The sequence below is a fragment of the Arctopsyche grandis genome, chromosome 4 (assembly GCF_051622035.1).
Source record: "Arctopsyche grandis isolate Sample6627 chromosome 4, ASM5162203v2, whole genome shotgun sequence".
Taxonomy (NCBI): domain Eukaryota; kingdom Metazoa; phylum Arthropoda; class Insecta; order Trichoptera; family Hydropsychidae; genus Arctopsyche; species Arctopsyche grandis.
The window spans coordinates 14,379,126-14,401,228 of record NC_135358.1 but is presented as its reverse complement, the minus strand read 5'-3'; the positions used below and the strand labels follow the sequence as shown (position 1 = coordinate 14,401,228).

At 32.7% G+C, this 22,103-nt stretch overlaps 2 protein-coding genes across 5 annotated transcripts in view; both read left to right on the top strand.

Moving 5' to 3' along the window:
* The window catches only part of LOC143910247 (zinc finger MYM-type protein 1-like), a 396,863-nt gene that overhangs the window by 342,085 nt on the left and 32,675 nt on the right, over positions 1–22,103 (top strand). The window lies entirely within an intron of this gene.
* Positions 14,411–22,103, top strand: part of LOC143910977 (uncharacterized) — a 124,120-nt gene continuing 116,427 nt past the window's right edge. For 2 of the 4 annotated variants that reach the window (XM_077429641.1, XM_077429640.1), the window contains exons 1-2: positions 14,411–14,529; positions 14,710–15,171. In XM_077429641.1, coding sequence (XP_077285767.1) covers positions 14,506–14,529; positions 14,710–15,171 — 486 coding nt within the window. In that variant the 5' untranslated portion in view covers positions 14,411–14,505. Of the gene's footprint in view, positions 14,625–14,709; positions 15,172–22,103 lie in introns of all 4 variants that reach the window. The other 2 variants (XM_077429639.1, XM_077429638.1) reach the window with 2 other exon arrangements.

Below are 22,103 nucleotides of genomic sequence, written 5' to 3'. Positions count from 1 at the left end.
TCGGTAAGCTTTCCGCATTATGTATTTTCATCGGCACCTACACAGATACATACATATGTAAATACATATACATACATACCTCGTGTATGTACATATATGTATTTACATATATACAGACATGTATCGTGAATGTTTGAGCTAGAAACGCCATATTCATTCTTTTCGAGATTTTTTTTCCTGAAGAGGTCAATTCGCGAATCGATTGACTGTCACCATTTGTTAATGGGAAATATGTATGGAGCGTTATTTACATAAATAAATGTGAGTTTTCATTTTGAGGACGTTTTCGATCGGCGGCTGGCCGTCGTGATGACAATGATGATGATTGTGGGCGGTGGGGAGAGTGTCAATGTGCGAATAAGGGTTGTTTTAGGGCGTGGGTGGGTGGGGTGGGGTGTTGAGCTGATAGTGTGCCGCTGTGGCCATAAATCAGGCGCGATACCGGCCCAGACAGCCGTGAACGCATTTCAACTGTTTGCTTTTGAGAAACCAAACATCTGTCGTGACAACGACACGTACAGGACCGCATTCGAATTGCAAACATCTAATAATGTGTAAAATTGAAATTTTATAGTACGACGTGCATCGGTCGCCAAATTATTATTTTGTACTATTGAGGATTTTACTATTGCTTTGTTTTGCCTATGAACATAACGAAGACACTTTATACTAAATCCACAAAAATTAAACTAATTTCCAAAATTTAAATTACCCATTTGTATATGCATATGGTATTTTCAAAATTATTTTTTGTGATATACATGACTTATGTAATTTTAATCTTTTTTAATTTGAGTTTGTTGTTTTTAATGTGAGAGGGGATATTACTAACTTATATAGAAAATAAAACATTTAAATTTAATCTAATTTAATAAGTTGGAATTCATTGTATCCTTCATAATTCATAATAACGATTTCATTATTATGATTATAACTTGCACAATATGTATATTGTTTCATAATTTGGTGTTAATGTAAATCAGAAGGTGTTAATATTCGAATTAAGGAATTACGTTTAAAATGGTTTTTATTATATCTAAACCAAATCAAAGTTGGACAAAGGGTAAAAATGGTTGTACATACTTTGGAGACTGTAATACTCAAAAACCGATTAAAAAGTTGTTTTCGATCAAGTGCTAAAATTTGTAAATCACACGAATAAAATATAATTAATTCAAATTTTGATGTGTAGAAAGGATTTGTTTTAATATATATTTACTTTGAAAAAGAAGGAATATAATATTATGTAATTTCTAATATTGAGTTCGTCCCTTCAGCTTGTGTTGTCTCCATAATCTAGAGTTGATGATTGTTCACTTATTTCATGGGAAAGAGGAATAATGAATGATCCGCTTTATTGTGTCGCTCTGTTAATGCGGGGGTGATTTTAGCCAATGCTCTCGGGTTGTCTTCACAACGGCGAACAATGTAATGGATATTAGCCGTCATTAAAATCCCACTTCTTTACAAATTCAAATTAATTTCATTTTGTAAAACGTACCCATCTACTTGCTTAAATATATATGTGTTTGTATACATATAAATATATGTATATCTCGTAAATTAGACGTCCAAATAGTTAATAAGACTTTTTGATTAATGATAATCACATCGCAAAGCGGTATTTCGAAGTTGTAATATCTACGTATCTATGTACCTGCGTTGGGTTTATATAAAGATAGGCATATGAAGTGTCATGTATCATCGCAGGATTGTGGACGATCAAATCTCGCAGGGTGGACGATGGGTCTGGTGTAATCTCGCGTTGGTTGGTGGTGGAGATGGACCGTGTGGGAGAATCGACGGTACCATCAGGTGGCGAGTCATCCATCTCCTCGAGCTGACAGGCGGATTACCTCAAACCCTCGGTGGGCAGGAGCCGCCCCTGAACCCTGAACCCGCCCCCGCTCTCGTTTCCCACCACTATCAAAACCAGGTTACCGAGTGCTGGCCACTTGAGCTCGCCGACAGAGCATTGATTGCTACATCGTTTGTTATTGTGCAAATGTAGATTTTTTGAAAATTTTATTGTGTTCATTTTTGTTGAAATTCGTACCGTGATTTCGAATATGGTTGATTTTCCTCAAATTGACTCGTCGATGTGTTTTCTAACCGCCTGTAATGTTTACATGTAAAGCTATCAGCTTAGATTAGACGAAATTTCGTTTACATCAGATTACTATTTGAAGTCGAATATCAAATATTGTGCTTTAAATTGAATGGTTTATAGAATGTTTGATAATTTTGGAGAGTGCAACAATTGCAGTAAGTGAGTACATTACATGTAATGTTTAAATTTATTTTATTCCGATTTTGGACTAAACTACTTCTCCTTTCCCTCCTTTATAAAGGCAAAAAAACTACATAACAAATTGATACTCATTGTGAAGAGGCTACACTTGAAATTGCCATGGTATTATATAAATAAGTCGGTACGGATAAAATTAATTTTGTTTCATTTAATGTTAAAGGGACTGAAATCTTAATATGATTATTATTTTTTCTACGCACATGAATGTTTATACAAAAAGAACATTTGTTTATACTAAGAGTTCAATTTGGTACTAAATTAAACAAACAAATGTTTGTTTAATTTAGTACCAAAGAGTTAATTTAGTATCCAAGAGAATGTAAAAGGACCCAAGGAAGGCAAAAGTGAGATGAGTAGTCGAATTTTAAGGAAAATTTGTGAAGTTAGACTAGTGTTTCTTAACCATATTGAAAGAATCGCCCCCACAGTAAAATTATTCAACGCCCCCCCCCCCCCCCCCAAAATGAAATTATAAAATTTAACTCTTGTCTGTGTATTTCAGGCAATTAAATTTTCTACTAAAAACAAAAAAAAAATATAAGAAATACAAATAAAAACATGATATTATAATAATTTGTAGATTTTCATAAACATTGTGTATTTATTGGCATATAAGTCATATTTACAACATTATAATATTATTCAGTAAAAAAATAATATAATAAGAATTGTGAAAACTTAATTAAAAAAAACAAACGAGATCCTGAGCCTCATGTGACTACGCTATTTTCGTAATATTATATTAGGTTCAAGTTCATTTAAATACAGTCTCAAATATCCTCTTAGGCTTATCTGTAATAGAAACACATTAGAAAAGGGAATATTTTTTTCGGTTTTGAAATAGTTTTCAAGGGTTTCAAATACTGACGAATCTTTCGTGTTAGTAAGTAATTTTGAAAATAACGTTTCTTCGACATTTTTTTATTCTTCACAAACGAGTAGTAGAGATTCATTATCACGCAGAGTACATTCATCCAATTGTCAGATGGATAGGTATAATACTATCAAGACTATGTGGAGAAGTAAGATGATACACAAAATATCGATGGATGAAGCTTTAAATATTCTGTTAGATGCCAAATTAAAATACAAGGTTCAATTTTTACAGCTTTTTATTAGCCTCACTTTCTTAGTTAGGTAAAATTTATCGAACATCGGAAATTTGTCTGTTGTTTTTGTTTTAGTAAAATAATAAATCAAAATAAATTATTTAGTACGTCAATTTAGCCACAAAAATTATTTTCATATATTTTAAATGAAAAAATATCACACATGCTTTTTATTTGATGCTCCTATTCAGCAGATTATTTATAAAATTGAAGTTCAGTATACGTTTAAAATAAAATAATTGTTGAAAAATAAATATAATAATAATGCGATTCAGTGAAAAATGCCCAGCAGGGAAAGTTTGTTCGTTATTCATCCCCGAGCGGTGGAAAGCAAAGGAAGCAATCGTGGCTCGCCAAGCCCACACAGCCAAGTAAATAAAGTTCTGAGACTGCAAAAACCTCATCTTTCACGATCTTCCAACTTACCTTTGATGGGTTCTGATTGCTTTTTCCCGCTACTTTCGATCCTTATTTCTTTTATGCCACCCCGAAAGTAGAGCGCCAGAAAGATATATACGCTTCGGAGGGAGCGGAAAATACATTAGTTTTCCCCGTTGCAGATTCCATATTTAGATAGGTACCTCCGCCACCGCCGCCATCAACCACCACAGTCTCTTTTGACATTCTTTAAAAGGGAAAAATCGCAAACGGTACGATTCTCGCCATAATTTAATCGGCGAATATAAAATAACAATGCCGTTGTTTACGCAGCAGCGTAATTTGGCATAATCCAGAGCGGATATAACCCCTTCACGGGCGGCGGGGTATAAACCGTTCGGGTACGTCATTTGTTTATTTTCTCGGCGGAGTCGTAATTTTGCGTAACAAAAGCTCCCTCTCTTTCCGTCGAGCTCTCTACGTACGCATTTTACCTACGCTCACATGACACAGAGTTCAAAAGCTTCCCGAAAAACCCATTCGAAAAAGCTTCGCATGGACGAGCAGCCTCGCCCGAGGCCGATCCTTTCCACCAACCCATGGAAAGATACAGCGATCTCGAATTGCTCAATTCAATTTTATTAAATTATATTAAAATATACTTAATCGATTATATATGTATGTATGTATTTAGGTTTTATCAGACGGTGAAACTTAAAACCGAATCGTTTCTGAACTAAGAAGAGGTTAGTAATGATGCATTTGTTCTGGAAATACAAAAAATAAAATAAAAAGTTTCGAAGGGAGAGTGCAAGATCATCAAAATGGGATTGCGAAAGATTTTTTCGCATTTTAAAATATTAAACGGTCGAGTGCGAATAGCGAAAATTTGCATTAATGTGTCCGTAGAATAATACACCGTTCAGCTTATTCGGGTTTTAGCGGCGGAGCCGGCAGCGGCTACATCACTTTTTATTGCGAATGAAAATTCGTGTACTGCCGCCCCCTTGCCCGAATAAGTTTTAGCTGTAATTTTTCCTCTGTGGGGTATCCGGCCCCGCTGAATAAACATTTGCTTTTAATCGTCATTCACTTTCGTTTGAACGAGGTTGGAACGATACACAGAAAGAAAATATTCCTCCAGTTTACGGAAATTAACATAAGAATCGTCCCCCGTTGGTTTGTAATTTGTATAAGGCAACAGCCCTGGCTGTGGCCCGACCATATTACGCTTGTTTCACCGCGCACTTTATAAACCAGTGGCTTCCAAACGTCGATAGGCGCCTTAGTCGATTCGATTCTCCAACTACTGACATTATTCGCGCTTTTTTTAAGCCCAAAAAGAGAGTGAGGTGCCAGAAATTTGATAAGATACTCTTTGTTTTAACCACACACGGTATTAAATGCACACAAGTAAATGGGAGGCCCCCACTTCAGTAAAAATCATCGTATTTAACAATGCTTTTCAGTATATGGTTTTCCAATAGAATTTTACAAAACCATTTTTTTATTTATAGGTACAAACTACTAGTGCTTTTACCCGGCTTCACTTGTTATTTGTAATGTAAATCGCTTAAAGATGACCAATCTAATAGTAAATATTTTATTAAATTTATTTGAAAATTCATTTGCTTTTTTTTTAAATTGAACGTCACGGATTTTAGGAACCAAAAAAATATACATGCATACATACAAAGTCGCTTTTTAAATTATATATTAGATATGTACTTGAAACACTAACAGTTTTTAGAGTAAAATTGGACATTGGTAATAATAAGTTGTAAATTTTGATAGCAAAAGCCCATTTCGGGGCCCCCAAGATTCGGGGGCCCCAAGCGCAAGCTTATTTTCAATGTATGATAATCCGCCGCTGAACATATGTATGTATGTATGTACATATATGTACATATGTACATATATGTACATATGTACATATATGTACATATGTACATATATGTACATATGTACATATATGTACATATGTAGGCTGAAGGACATCCTTTTCGCTTTTTCTTCTACTATTTCTTTCGTGTCTTTAAATATTTGTGCACTTCGGGAACAAATTCCAGTATAATTATTGTATCAATTAAACAAAAAAAATAATTAAATTAATTAAAAAAAAAAATCAAGAAATTTGATAAACCGAAATTGGGATTTTCTCCTCTTAGAAAAGTCAAAAACGTTGTGAGAACATGATCATTTCTACACCACTGAAAGTATCACGCTGAAAATTTTTATTTGTATTTTTTATGTACTAACATAGAGTTGATAAAGTTTGGTTAGAATTCGGAAGCCGGAAGTAGTATTGTTTTTAAAACGATATTTAATTAGTTGATTTTGACCTTTTAAATTATTTCTGTCTTCTTGATATTTTATTCTCATAGCCGATATGTGTGCTTCGTTATCAAATTTTGTTTTTGATACTTCTTAATATCCCAAAATTCATAGATAAAATCATGAGTTAAAATCCAAACTTTTTAACATTCGTAAAGCAAAAATAAATCAATAAATCTAAAGCCGAATGAAACTATTATGATATATTTAATAATGACCAAGATGCAGGGAGGGATCACCATTGAAGTTATGGTAATTTAATGAAATTAAAAAAAAATTAACATAATTATAAAAGTAGTTTTAATCCACAATATGAACTTTGTATAAACATGCACTCGGAGTATTGTCCTCGAGTTCAAGCCTCGGGGGTGCGTGTGAATTTTTTTATTTATAAATAATTGAAATAAAATATATCATTGTCGTATGATTTATACGCATTCTTTAGTAACAGTTTAGCACATCGTATGTTATTCAAATTTTGTAAAAATAACAAATTACGATTTGAGAATGTCTCTAAGAAAGTCACGATGAAATTATTCGTGCGAAAAAATAAACTCTCGTACAATTTGCACATAGCGTTTTGTTATCTTATTGTGTGGAGACGCGCGAAGGATGGCACGAAAAAGGGTTAAGAAAACGCAATAAAAATATATGGAAGCGAGTACATAAAAGCTTCTCGTCTCGCTGTGAAATTATAAAAGCTCAAAACAAACATCAAAAACGGTTGCACGATTGCGTCGCGGAATGTTGACGTGGATGCGTATTTTTTCTCATTCGTTCGTATTAAATTTTTTAAATTAAATTTCCACGGATTGTCAATTTCATTTAAAGAATTAGCCCTATTCTTCTAGGGGATTTTTTGATGGAATGTTAATGCGGACGAGTATTAATAAAAGTGATGCTGTTTGTTTGAGTCAGGCTTGCTGTCGTTGCGTGAGCAACCGTTTTGAAAATCATGAATTTTTAATTTTTTGAGAAACGTAGGTGACTAGTTTGACGGTGCGTCTTAATTAACCAAGCGGCGGAAAGCAATGGAGCATCAACGTAATCATTTCCACGTCATAAAGCGAGCTGGGAAAATGCTTTGTCGAGTATTCGGGAGCATTATTTTCACCTGCTTGCTTATTAGGTGAATGCGGATTACATAGCAAATGAAAATGCCGCTCGGCCCTTCATAATATTTCAACGGTCATAATCATTTGAATATTTAATAACTGGAACGTGTTCCATAAAAATTTATCTATGTATTATATATTCTATACACAAACACATCGCAAGTAAGTACACACCGGACGCTTGAAACTTGTTGGCTCGAGGATGCTGAAAAATATTTCTTATTTGCAGAAATACATTTTTGATTTTCAAATTAAAATATTATAATTACGAATGATTTTTCGTTACCACAGAGACAGAGAAACTTTTATTTGTATAATATGCATACATATGTTATTATTATTATTATTTTATTTTACATACATATTTTCACATACATACATATATACAAATATACCAGGAAGGCTTAACAGGTAAACCCCAAATGCGCCTTCCTGGTCCACATAATTTTTACAAAGATACATGTAAATCTAAATATCTGACATCTATGGTCAGTATACATATATAACAAACATCGTATTAATACGATAAATAACGATGAATAACTTTCATGTAACAATACGAATTTTATATTCGATAAACAACCACAGAGACATCTATGGTGAGCAATATGGCGAAACCTAAGATATAACAATAACTAAAGGTTCGCAACAGAAAATTGGGAAGGAAACGCCAATTTTTACAGGAATCGTTTCAATGAAAATCAGAAAAATTAGCAAATTCTGATAAGAAACGATCGACCTAGACAAATCAAGGTCTGGCCAACAACGAGCGGGGAATCGAACTCGTAACATCAAGTACGAAATAATTCAACATTCACCACTAGACCACGCTGCTGGTTGTATGTATATATGAGCAGTGGCGGACTGGCCATACAAGCGAACATGCCCGATGGCATGTGGGCCCCACTATCTGTTAGAAAATATGGGCCCTCAGTAAAATTAAATAACTTTTTAACTATTTCACGTGTGTAAACATTTATAGGATATTGCACTTTGGGACCTAAAGTTTGGGTATTTCAACAAAACAAATTTCTTACGATATACACAAACAACTAATGAACCGATCCTTGCTTTAACAGCCCAAGGATCGGTTAACTTTTTTTATTAGGCTCGAAATGTAAGTTTCAACATTTGCGTGGGCCCTTTTGCTGGGCCCATTTCTAACCTCAATATTATGTATATATCAATACCTATGTAACTACCTACTGAAATAAAAATGGGAGTAAACAAATTTCCGTGAATAATATAAACTGAATTGCTTAAAATAATTTTGATAGGACGATTCATCATCAACCAGCGATTTAAATTTACTTCATACTTTCAAAATAACATTTGATTATACTTCGACGATATAGTAAGATTTAAATACACAATTTTAAACAGTTTCCGAATATAAAATCTATTCGTAATCTAGACACATCCATGTATATAGAAATATAGGATAGGGGCCCCCTCCCCAAAATCCCGATTAACATTAATTGAAAATATTATGCATTGTTTTCAGGGACGTAATTGGGGGGGGGGGGGATAGGGGAAGTACTCGCCCCCCTAAATTAAGGAATAGCGTGATTTAGAAAATATTATGAATTTAATGATTAATGAGATACTACGGATCTATGAATGCTACATTTATTTCTTATGTATGTTACTTTTGGGTAACTAATAAAATAATCGCTGCTATGTGCTATGAAAAAAAAAATGATTATTTCAAAGCTAGTATATTTTGGTTTTTAAGTGGTAAGCCTTGGGTAAAATTCTTAGAAATTGTTAACGTTTATTATTCCGAAAGTTCGTATATTTTTTGTTTTCAAGAAAAATTTTATATAAATATTTTACTGAATCGGTTCAATCACAAATGATTTTATTTCTCGTATTTTTTTTTATTTTTTGTATTTGCAGACGTCCATTCTCTCACAAAACAACGAATGAGATGGATTTAAACTTCATGTGTAACGAATTCGGTTCAAAAAAAGTTTTAGTTATTTAATAAAATTGCTTTCTGACCAAAACCTTATCAAATTTAGTACATAAAGAAGACAAATATAATTTTTCAGCTTGATACGTTCAGGGGTGTGGTTAATTTTTTTTTTAATTTTTTAAGAGGAAAAAACCCCCCTTCTGGTTAATTAAATTTGATGATTTTTTTGTTATTATATTTTCATCATATTGATACAAGGAATTATACATAAAATCGTGAAGAGCAGACATATTTAAAGTGTCGATCAAAATAGTGGAAGAAAAATCCGGTAAACTGCCAACAGGAGTAAACTGTCACTTTCGGTTAGCCGGTGTTCACGAAATTTTATATATGTATATAACTTGGCATTAGGTTTATAATTATAGATATGAAATGTCAGTTCAATACGTCGAAAAGTTTCCGAGAAAAAAATAAAAATACCTCGATCTTATAGGGTAAAAGTACTACTTCTGGTTGAGATAAAAATAATTTTATATACATATATGTACATATATAAAATAATAAAAAGACACACAGAAACACACACTCAGACACACAGAGCCGCACACATTTTTCTATATTATGTAAACGTGATCAGTGATCGATTCCGAGTTCGAATTTTCGAATGATCACAAAACTTTATCTTTATCTTTATAAAGTGAAAAGACAGTCGGTAGAAATTAAGTTAATTGACTTTTTTTTTTTAGTGACTCAGTTTGATGGTCGATTTTTGTTGACTATGTGAAGATTTTTGAAAAAAAATTTTCGCCTGCGGCGCTTTTTTCGTTTTTTACATAATATTTTTTTATAATTATTTTATCAAAAATAAGCTTATCTTATTATATTTTATAACTCAATAAGGTGTATTCAAAGAATATTTTCCATTTTTATTCCGATATAAAACAGATTTTTTGAAAAAAAATTCAATTTGACCAATCTTTGCCTGCCCCCCCCCCCTGATGAACGTCCCTGATTGTTTTCTACCGAAAGTAAAAGCCGCTTTTATACCGCATTCTTTTATGATGCATTCTATTTACCTAGGACAAGGGTTAAAAAGAAATATACAATGTAATTTATGGATCTATATTGTTTTTGCCATTTTTCTTGTACTTAAATGTTTATTCCCATTTTTGAAAAATTTTTTTTACCCTTGATATTTAGCGTGATGGAAAGAAGAAATTTTTTTTATATGGGGGGGGGACAATTTCTTTTAACCCTGGGTGGGGGCCCCCTTTGACTCATGGCATGTACTAATTTCAGTCCCAGTCCGCCACTGTATATGAGTAATTTATCTTTATGTATGTGTATTTATGTGTTTATGTGTATATGCATGTATAATGTTTGTATGTTTATGGATGTTTGTAATGTATGTGTATGTGTATATGTATATGTATATGTGTATGTATGTATATGTGAATATATATATATATATATATATATATATATATATATATATATATATATATATATATATATATATATATATATATATATATATATATATATATATATATATGTGTGTGTAGGTGTGTATGTATGTATATGTATATATGTGTATTTTTATATTTATAAATGTATGTATTTGTGTATACGTGTAAGAATTTGTGTATATATATGGATGGTGTACATATATGTTTATATAATTGTCTTTGGCCAGGAAGGTGCATTGGGTTTACCTGTTAGGTCTTCTTGGTGTAAATTGAATAAAAAAATAAATAAATGAATAAAATGTATATACATATAGTCGTATTTAGATTTTGACATACAAATTTTGTTATACCAATATAAATTTGATATATTACAGTTGTAATATATTTTGACTAGTTGGAATATATTACATAATCTAGTACCAACTGCCGTTATAGTTAAAGTGTATTTTCAGTTGTAATACATTCTAACTGGTCACAATATATATATATATATATATATATATATATATATATATATATATATATATATATATATATATATATATATATCATCATCATCATTTACAGCCATTCGCCATCCACTGTTGGATGAAGGCCTCTCCAGCACGCTTCCACTCGTCTCTGTTTTGCGCAACACTCTTCTATTTCCAAGTTCGAGTTCGAATTCCTTTTTCCTAGACCTTAGTTGAGCGAAGTCTGGAGAGCTACTGCATCCTTTTATTTCCTACGTTCGCAATTTATATTAATGGCCATCTTGGCCCGGACTAATCTGTGATCGCTACCTATATCTACTTTACTTAAAACACTAACGTCTTTAACGGAGAGATATAATTTACTAGATGAATTTTATTCGAATATGAATGATAACGCCAGTTGGAATTTATTACAAATGAAAATACACTTCGGCTGTAACATGTACATATGTATGTAGTTTAGATCTCCTACTTCTCGCATTGTACAAGTGAATGCAAACTTAAATTGTATTGGTGCAAAAAATCGTATGTTCTTCTCCTTCGAATGAGGTGACATTTATATTATTTCACAGCATCATAGGTTAATCTATGCGTGGCACAATGTGCAGTTACGAATAGTGCAGTGGCATTCATTCATAAAATACTAAGACTGCACACATTCACATCTACAAAAGGGGAATCAACCAGCATTTTTTGTGTTACAAGCATGCAGTGTGTAATTATGTATGACCAGTACACTCACTATTAATATCTAGGGGAGTAATGTAGGAGTCATCCAAATATTCTGAAAGATAATCGACGTAATACTTATGAAAAACTGCACTTCAATTTCAGAATGAAGATCCGTAGTCTCCTCATTTTTCAGCTAAATTTATTATCGAGCGTGAGGAGTTATATTAAATTTTATACCGCGTCTGTAGGATTTTTATTCGTTTGACTTTTGTAGTTGGAAAATTCCATCCAATAAATCTACGGCTTTGAAATACAATCGGGCGACTTATATGTATTAGGTAAACTACAGCGGTTAACCATTTTGTGATAGTATTTTGTAATATATTGCATGAGCAGGAGCGCGGAGCAGTGGAGCAACGATTTTTGCACGGAGCAGGAGCGGAGCCGGAGCACGAAAATTTGTAGTGTATTTTGCTGCTACTGCTCCGATGTTTTGTTTTATGTATTAGAATTTCTTTCAGAATTTAAAAATTAAATGAATGCTTTTTTTTTTGTTTTCAATTTATGATAAATTCAATATTTGATGGTTTATTATCCTGGAATCATTTGACATGTGGCACATCATGTAGTTTGGTTATATTATTTTATAAACATTTTGTTTTATATAATATTTTTTTGATTTGTTCAAATTATATTCTTGATTATTTTCTTTATTCTTGTTACCAGTGCTGGCCTTCCACCCTATGGCGCCCTTGATCATATGAATAAATAAAATATTAATTCAGAAGTGAACTTTCCGAGCCTTTCTTTCAGCAAAATCTATAATTAAAGCTGAAAAAATAAGATTTTCAAAAACAAATTTCAGTAGATAGAGTGTCAGCAATATTCGCATGGCAACTCAAATGGTTGGATACAGTTCTTGTAAATAATGCTGTTTTACAAAATTTAATACAATGAGTGGATTAATTTTACTTTGAACTTTATTTAAAAAAAATAAAGTTCAAAGTAAATAAGTTCATTAATAATAATATCAGATTTTTAATCCACGGTGAAGTTAATTTGAAGATCGGCTCTTTCCGGTAGATTGTTTACAAAATACACGAAACCCCCACATCTCTGAATATTTGTTCAATTGTTTGAATCTTTTTTTCATTCACACTAATGTTATATCTAAGAATTACAAATTAATTTCACTGAAAAAGAATATCGTACCAAACAATTCATGAAACATGAAAGCAGAAATCTTTTCATTGTTCCGTTAATTTGGTTGCTTCATGAGCTACACCTGGATCCTTTCTTTTAGTTTCAGATAAAGTAATTAAAGCATCATGATGTCAACAATTTGATAACGAACTGCTTTGACATTTGCTATTTTCGCTTCCCATCGTGTATCGGATCAGAAGGAATTATTTAAGGAAAATAATTGCACGTGAATCAGTTAGAATCTTCCAGCGATATATTGAAGCTGAATATAGTGTAATCATGTTTACACTTTAGAAAGTAGAGGCAGGCACTTTTGACTCTATAATCTAAAGTTTTGTAGGCCCTTTGGCGTTCTAATTTTAAACTTTAAAGTGCCTTTGGCGCATCATGTGGCGCCCTAACTAACTCGGCGCTCTGGGGCGCCACCCGACCCAGCCCCCCCCCCCTAAAACCAGCACTGTTTGTTACTATGGTAGTTTGGGACAACCATGTGCGCACTGTGTAGTATAGTTATATCTACATATGGTTGTATTTTCATGATATATGTATATTAAATATTAAATATTTTAATAATAAATAAATCGTCTATAAATAAACTTTTTAAATTTTTTATAATGTGCATATGAATAAAAAATAATAAATTAAATAAAGAAAGATGATAAATAATATGATTCCTATTAAAACTATTCGGAGCACGGAGCGGAGTTGGAGCAAGTACTGAGGTGTCGGAGCGGAGCAACTAAAAAAAGTGGTTGCTCCAGATCTCTAATATTGATATACGCAGTGAACAGTAATACTATCGAGGCATTAGTGTTATCCAGATAATGGTCAAGGGGGGGGCATTCAAATTGAAAAACTTTATAAGCACTAGGTTATAAATTGTAAGGACTTATTTTTTACATAGAAAATAGCGCGAACGGTCACTTTCATTTTGCATCGAGCTTAGTCCATTTACCTGGTCGAAATTAAGATAATCGTGCGATTATGTAAAATTAAAATACTAATAAAAACTAATATATAGCAATACAAATTGAAATCTGTTGTGAATAATGGTATTTAAATTTGAAATGTGAAAAATTAAAATAATAGTATGTATACATATGTACATTGTATGTAAGGGGGGGGGGGGAAGTTCGTAGCACCTATGGCACACCCCTTGGACCCCTATGTATCGAGAATAAAATAAGAACGTTATCATTTTTTAACCTCAATATCAAAGTAGTCAACAACAGCACTGTAATGTTTCCCCTATGACTTTTGAAACATTAAATTAAATAATATTGCCATGTAACTTTATTTTCCAACGCCAAAAAATGGAGGGGCTATATCAAAAATGTATTTTAATTAATATCGAGAAATACACAAATCGCGTGTGAAACTCTAAGAAACGATTTAAGGGATTGCTTGTGATAAATTCATATTTGGGCCAATACCAACTGTCAAAGTTAAGCTGTCAGTTGGTATCTGTTGCAACATAACCTCCCTTTTCCGTGCTTGCAACGCGCTCTGCCGGTATCTTTGGAATGTTATTTAACAAATCATTATCAGTTAGTATTCAGTAGCAATAACAAATTGATTCCAGTTTATATTGTTGGACACGATTTGAAGATCCAAAACCTATATATCAGATTTTATATTTGTAGTCAGTGTTGTTTATTTTTTTATAAGTTACTTTTGAAATTGTGGTTATTTGGTATTAAACATAACGATGATTTTTATTATTTCAGGTATATACATTTTTAAAAACTCTTCAAAGTATTCAAATATACAAGAGCTGCTTGTTGAATTCAAAACCACATTTGGTATCGTCAGTGTTTTTAACCGTAAGAAAATTCACCCATCCGTGTATCAACTTAAACCATAAAATTGTCGACACCCTCGGTAAAATGGAAAATATCGATATAAAGATAAGTGAGGCCGTCGAAGACAGTTGCGACAAGGAGAATATTTCTTTGGAAGATGTGTCAATCAAAGATATAGATGTGAAGACGCGTACATTGAGTGAAAGTCTTAATCGGACCGTGAATACTCAGTGTGGATTGTGGAGAGGCGAAGAGGAGGATGGTGGTGATATACTCGTCTTTATGAATCTTCCGAGTCCTGTGCCGCTCGACGACGTCGACTTTCCTGCAAACATCGTGGATGTCTGGATTGAAGAAATACCAGGCAAACTACTTCCAGATAATCAGGTGTGATTTTTGTTTAATTTTATATAAAACTCAAACGGTGTATACATTTTCATTTCTTAATACGGATTTGAGTATTTCATCATATTTTTTAATGACATAAATTTAAATTTTATACAATTTAGATTTGTCGCTGGTGTAGTCGATTGTTTTTAGCATTTTCTATAACAATTTTGATAATAGTTCTGTCTTTTCGTTCATCTGCTCACCTTAAGTCAAAACGTATTTTTGAAATAATAAATTAAAGGGTGCAACAATGGGTAACACAAGCAAATATTGTTTTAAAATTTTGTTAGAAAACTGGGTCATTTTAGTATATACAGCCTTTACTGAATAAGATACAAATTAGATAATCTTTATTTTACTCAAATTTATTACTTCTTTTGTATAAAATTGCACAAATATAAATTTTTTTTAAATTTTGAATTAATTAAAAAAATTTTCACGATAAGTTTATATGTATGTTGAAATGATAAATTTTGGCATTTTTTTAATGTGTTTTTATAACAATTTAATTAAGATTTTAAATAATGTACATATTCTGCGCGTACGTGTGTTCCGGCAATGGATTTTGTTATAAAATATTATTGCGCCATCTAGTTAATTCGCGTATAAGTATTATTGAAAATGTAGCTTGTGTGCAAACCACTTTTCATTTTTCTTTAAAAGCTGTTCATTTCTAACAATAGATATCGTTACAAAGGAACAAAAATATATGTAATGAGCTATGTATTTATAAAATTTCGTAGGACTAATGCAAATTGCATGATTTTTTAAAAATAATTTTTGATATTTGTATTATATATTTATGTATTTATGTGACGTTAGCTGTTTAATCCGAATCATGTTCGGTTCTCAAGAGACGACACATCGATCACAACAGATGAAAGACTCGACCACAGCCAAATTGAAATTAATATACTCAGGTCGTATCTATCTATCTCTTTGCAGATTGTATATTTACCATTCGGAAACCGCCCACTGTCGAATTTGAAAGCGGTGGATTTCGGTAACTGTTGAATCGGAAAGAGGACTTTAAATGATTAATGCGATTGTAAAGTGACTGGGGAGAACTTTGGGGTTGATGCAAAGTTTTTGCCATTTGAAATGAACGCTCAATTCGAATTACCGATTGGACACTTCCCATTTAAATTTTGTATCTTTAATTCGTGTTCTTTTGATAAAAAAAATCAATCTATATACATATGTACATATAGTTAGGTATTTGTGTATGAAAAATTGTGATTTATTCGACGCGTTGATTATTTTCTATTGTTACTAGACCGGTTATATCTTGGCTTGTACCAGTGTTCATATGTATATATGTATGATGTTAAAAATATTATCATCGTCTCGGCCGGTGTATAATGTGTTCCAATAAATTATGGATGATCTGCGGACTTTGCCAAATGATCATTGAGTATGACGAGATTTTCTCGTGGCAGATTTTGCGTTTTGTCCGGGTTTTGTTCGAGAATAAACCGTTGTCGGATTTTCTACAAATGAATGTGGACATGTGTAGAAGACACTAATATAATATCCGGTGCACCACTAATTATCATGGACGTTATTTTCAAGCCCGATCCTATTATATTTGACGATTGAACATTTTGTATTCGCATAATATAATGGATATACGAATTTAATAAGTTTAGAATTTGGACGACCGAAATAGAGAGACGTATTATATATTTTTGTCGTTAATAAATACTCTTATCTACCTTCGTATATTTATATTATATATGTGTGTGTGTGTGTAATATTTTGCGATAAAAACGATACAAAGCGGGTGTAATTTACATTACAAAGGCGGTTTATTCTATAGATTCAATATATATGTAAGTTATAAGATCTCTCTTTAAGCGCTTGTACCTTTTATGAATATAATTTATTTATATATGTACATATATAGTACTTATATATGTTTGTATTTAACCGTATAAAATATATACTTATTTGAGAGATCCTTCCGCGCACCGTACACCGAAGTGCAATATTTTTATGCTCAATTTTCATTTTGTAATATTTATAGCGAACCGTAAACAAGTTTATACAATAATTTGCATGTTTATATTCGTAATTGAAAAGAAACGTATTGGAATGAGAGTCGTGATATTTATGATGGCTTTGATTCTACCACAGCATGGATCGTGGTTAGCATATAATGCTTTCGAACAAAGTGGTCACGGGTTCGATTCCCACTGATATCTGCTGGCCTGACCTTGGTTTGTGATTCCAGGTCGATCGTTTCCTATCAGAGTTTGCCAATTTGTCTGATTTTGATTGAAACAGTCCCTGCAAAATTGACATTCCTGTCTATCCTCTCGCTGAAATTTGAGTTATTTAGCATCTCAATTTTTCGCTGGTTTGTATAAATGCTGCAAATTTCTCCATAGATGTCTCTGTGTATGTTGATCGTATTTGCCTTGTAAAATGCTTACAATGCTTCTGTACAATGTTTGACCATAGATGTCGTGTTTAATGTAAAAATATATATTATAATTATGTATTTATAATTGATATTTCTTGATCTGTATAGTACACTCATCACATTGGAGCGACATGTAAGACGAGTGTGCATGATTGATTGAATAAAAAATATAAAAATGTAAGTTTTCCACTCTAAAATAAAAAAAATAGTGTGGATTGCCTGAATGAATAAGCGGCCATCATTTTAGACATATACATATATATGTATATAGAAATACTAGAATTATATAAATCACCATCCATTGGTGGATGACGGCCTCTCCAACACGCTTCCATTCGTCTCTGTTTTGCGTGACTGTCATCCATCTGATTCCACACATTTTTATTATTTTGTCCACCCATACCTTGCGGCCTTCTTTTCACTCTTTTACATTCTCTAGGGCATCATTCCAGCACTTCTTTTGTCCATACTTCTAGCTATGTGACCATTGCCCATTGCCATTACAATATTTTTACTTTCTTCACTATGGGTCTGGGTCACTGCACGGAAAGTGACTTATAACATATTTTAGTTTTTTTTATTTATGTATGTGGGAATCTCTTTGTCAGATTTACTAGATCGATTCGCTAAATTAGTGACGCCAGTCTAATATTACGTCAATGATGAATGGCGTTACAATATCACTAGGTTTACCGAATCGGTTCGGCAAATCGGATAGTGCGATTCCCGCATAAGGGTCGTGACCCTCGCAGATTGAATGACTTGTCGCGGTAACCCGAAGGATCAAATGATCTCATTTGAATAGTATTCAGGTCTGACAGGGTGCAACTTTCAACGGCTCGGTACATCGTGGGAGTGTTTGTTTCTTTTTACATTATTTTCGAAGGAGATTTGCGGTCACGCTTGTCCTCTCACAATTGGAAAAGGCAACGTTCTGCGGTGGGGTCCGTGAAATTTCGTAATATTCGATTTGCGTGCGTAACACATGAATATGGATTTTACAATTTCACGGTTGTTTCTCTCGGCTTCTCCCCCTTCATCTACATATTCTACTATCTATCTGTAGTACATAGTTTCGGTCTGCGATTGACGTGGCATTTGGGTTTCACGCGCCGCGACATATTGTAAACGTCTCGATGAAATATTGTTCCAGACACTGTAAATAACCCGCACAACGCGAGTTCTCTTGGGTCGGAATCGATTTTTTCCAACGTCATTGAACTAACATTTACGCGTGTGAATTTATTGTAATCGTTAATGTTGAAAAATAAAGTTATGTTTCTAGTTAGTGGTCGTATGTAAAAAACATCCGTCTCAAAGCAAATTTTCTTCGTCATCAAGGCGATCAATAACATATTCTCTTTTTAGAAAATCGTAGTTTCTTCAAATAATGTTTACTTACCTAAAAAATAAATGTTTACTTACCTAAAAAAATATTTTTAATATCTAATAGTCATTCTCTCACCCTAATGAAAATGGATACGAAATTGCGCTTTTGTATAGCTTAAATAATGCTAATTTAGCGTACAATAGCGAAATCCCACACTTCTACATAATGTTAATTCATTATAATATGTACATATATCATTATTAACGTATTATTTGCCTTGCATTTTTTATTATTAACACTTAATACGCGGTTTCATTTTAAAATTAACGGGTCATATTTTGATTTTTGGAAGCTTTCTATTATTCACAGTACATACATATGTACATATATTTGTACACACATATATACATATCTCTATTGTTCGTTGATAATGTTATATACTTTTAATTAATAATGTTTTATTTTTAGTATTAAAGTTAAATTAAACTAGGAAAAAAGCTCGAAGAATGACGAAGTTGCGTTTCTTAAAATACTGATGTGGTTTCTAGAAGTATGTACATGTACATATATGTATGTACGTCATCATCATCATTCACTCATCATCATCATTCACTCATCATCATCATTGACTCATTCACAACTATTCTCCATCCACTGCTGGATGAAGGCCTCTCCAACACGCTTTCATTCGTGCTTGTTTTGAGCAACGCGCATCCATCTCATTCCATTTTTTTTTCTGATTTCATCTACGCATCCCTATGAGGCCTTCCTTCCACCCTTTTAAATTATATCGGGTACCATTCGAGTAATTCTTTCATCCATCTATCGTCCGTTCTTCTAGCTACGTTACCCGCCCATTGCCATTTAAATTTCTTTACTCCCACCATTACATCAACCACCCTTGTCATACTTTTAACCACGTATTTTGTTTTCTATATCTCCTCGTTATGCCAAACAATGAGTTCCATACTTATTTGAGTGCACTGGACCTTATGCAGCGTTATGACGTTTAATGCCCAAGTTCGGCATCCATACGTGATCACTGACAAGACACAATGATCGTAGTTTTTATTTTTCTTTTGGCACAGTGGTATTTTAGATTTGAATACATTAATTTGCCCAAATGCATTCAATCCTAATTTCGTGCGTCTTTCTCCTTATTTCTTCTTCTTTATTACTGGACATTTCCAAGATTTTACCTCGATATAAATAATTTTTAACTACTTTTTACCATCTACATATGAGCCGCTTTATTTGAAAGTTGCGGAAATCCAATTTTCAGTTCCAAAAAACACTATATCAATTTGATTTCATTCACAAATTGTTATCAATAATCTCAAATTCGATGTCCAAAACCTCGGAAAAGAAGAATAAACTTATTACAAGCCACCAATATTTTTAAATATTTTAGGCAAAACTATTAAAGGCAAAACATTATAAAATTATTATAAACAGTATAAAAAAATATATATTAAAGGCAAAACATTATATTTAATGTTTTGCGAAATATTTCTCGATATGAAGGAAAGTGCACTTACGCCACTTACAAATACAACGGCTCATATATGTATATAAATACATACATAAAGTAACTGCTCATATATGTATATACATAAAGTAATTTTATTAAGAACATAATGATATATAATTGATTTTACATGCATACAAATATGAAATGTTTGCCTCGTTTTATTCGAGTATTGATTTTCTAGAGCCTTAAGTTTAATTTTGTATGATATTCTATTTTGATAATATTCTTTACTCAAATTGACATACGCGATCCTTTATGAAATCGACATATGTACATACATACATATCTATCGCCAATGTCAGAGGATGGGTTCATTTTTCCCCGACAACCTGTGCTAGGCTTTTTTTAATGTTCAGTAGAATTACGTATTTTTTGTAGTCAATTTATTTGATAATGAATAATTGATGTGAAACGTTTTTACGTTTTTAAACTTAATTATCATTTTGTCCCGTCAAAGCTATCGAAAGTTTAATATTTTGACTCGGTTTATGTCGTCGGCATTATGTGACGCTGACATCGATGGATTGATTTATCATTTTAATATGAAATTGCCAGCCGTGCGGGTCAGAGAGGCCCCATTATTGACATTGTATCGTTCGGTATCGGCTGAATTAACATTTTCCGCGAGCGGTCGAGATCGCTTTAATTTTATTCGCAAGAGTAACTAACGAACGGCGAATTTTGATGCGTAAGCGTAGAAAGCAAAGAGGATAATCACCATCACCACCAGCCCCCTCCAAATTGATGCGGAAAAACTCGGTTGTTTACGGTTCGATAAAGAATTGTTTACCTCTTTTGGAACGAGGGTCGTGTTGTGGGGGTTTTTTTAAACTAAAATACGGTGACGCATGAAGTTCAAAAATCGATTTTTTTCTTCCGAAACAGTGCACTTATTGAATACAACAAAGGTTTCGTGATAAAGTGGGTCATCTATCAGCTCGGTTAAGTGTCTGACCAATGGGTGATAAAACACCTTTTATAATACTAAATAAATTTTATATACAAATGAATATTTTGTCCGCTATACAAATTTTCAGCTCATTATATAACACCGAAGTATTATATGTACATACTACGTATTTATATTCGTGCTATTTTATGGTATATACTCCAGTTTTAGAAAGGCTCGGAGCCTGGAGTTAAAAGGTCTTAATACCCGAGCAACGCCGAGCAAGTGTGTTTGTCCACTTTTTTTTAATGTAAAATTATACGTTCAGTTTTGGAAGGGGTTGGAGCCCTTTGAAAGGTTTTCTTTCCAAATTTTTAACTATGCTATTCCGGAATTGCCCGGCTTTTTCTGGAAGCGCCAACTAGAATGCAATATGATGTAATAGGCGTGACAAGATATGGTAGTGCAAATTTTGATCTATTTGAAAACTTTAGCTTCTTAATTCCCAATTTTTCCATACAAAAAATATAGAAAAATTATTATTTTTTATTTCTTTTAACATTTCGGTTCATTATTTAATTATATTTCGAGTCAATAATCAGGTGCATTTGAACGATTGTATTGTGTTGTAATCCAAAAACCTTATCTGTTGATAGACAAGTAGCCAATCTGTGTTAAATCGCTACGATAGTAAATTGTATCTTAATTGTTGGTGCTCGGATTTTTCCAGATGCGAACTTTGCAGAAAGATTTT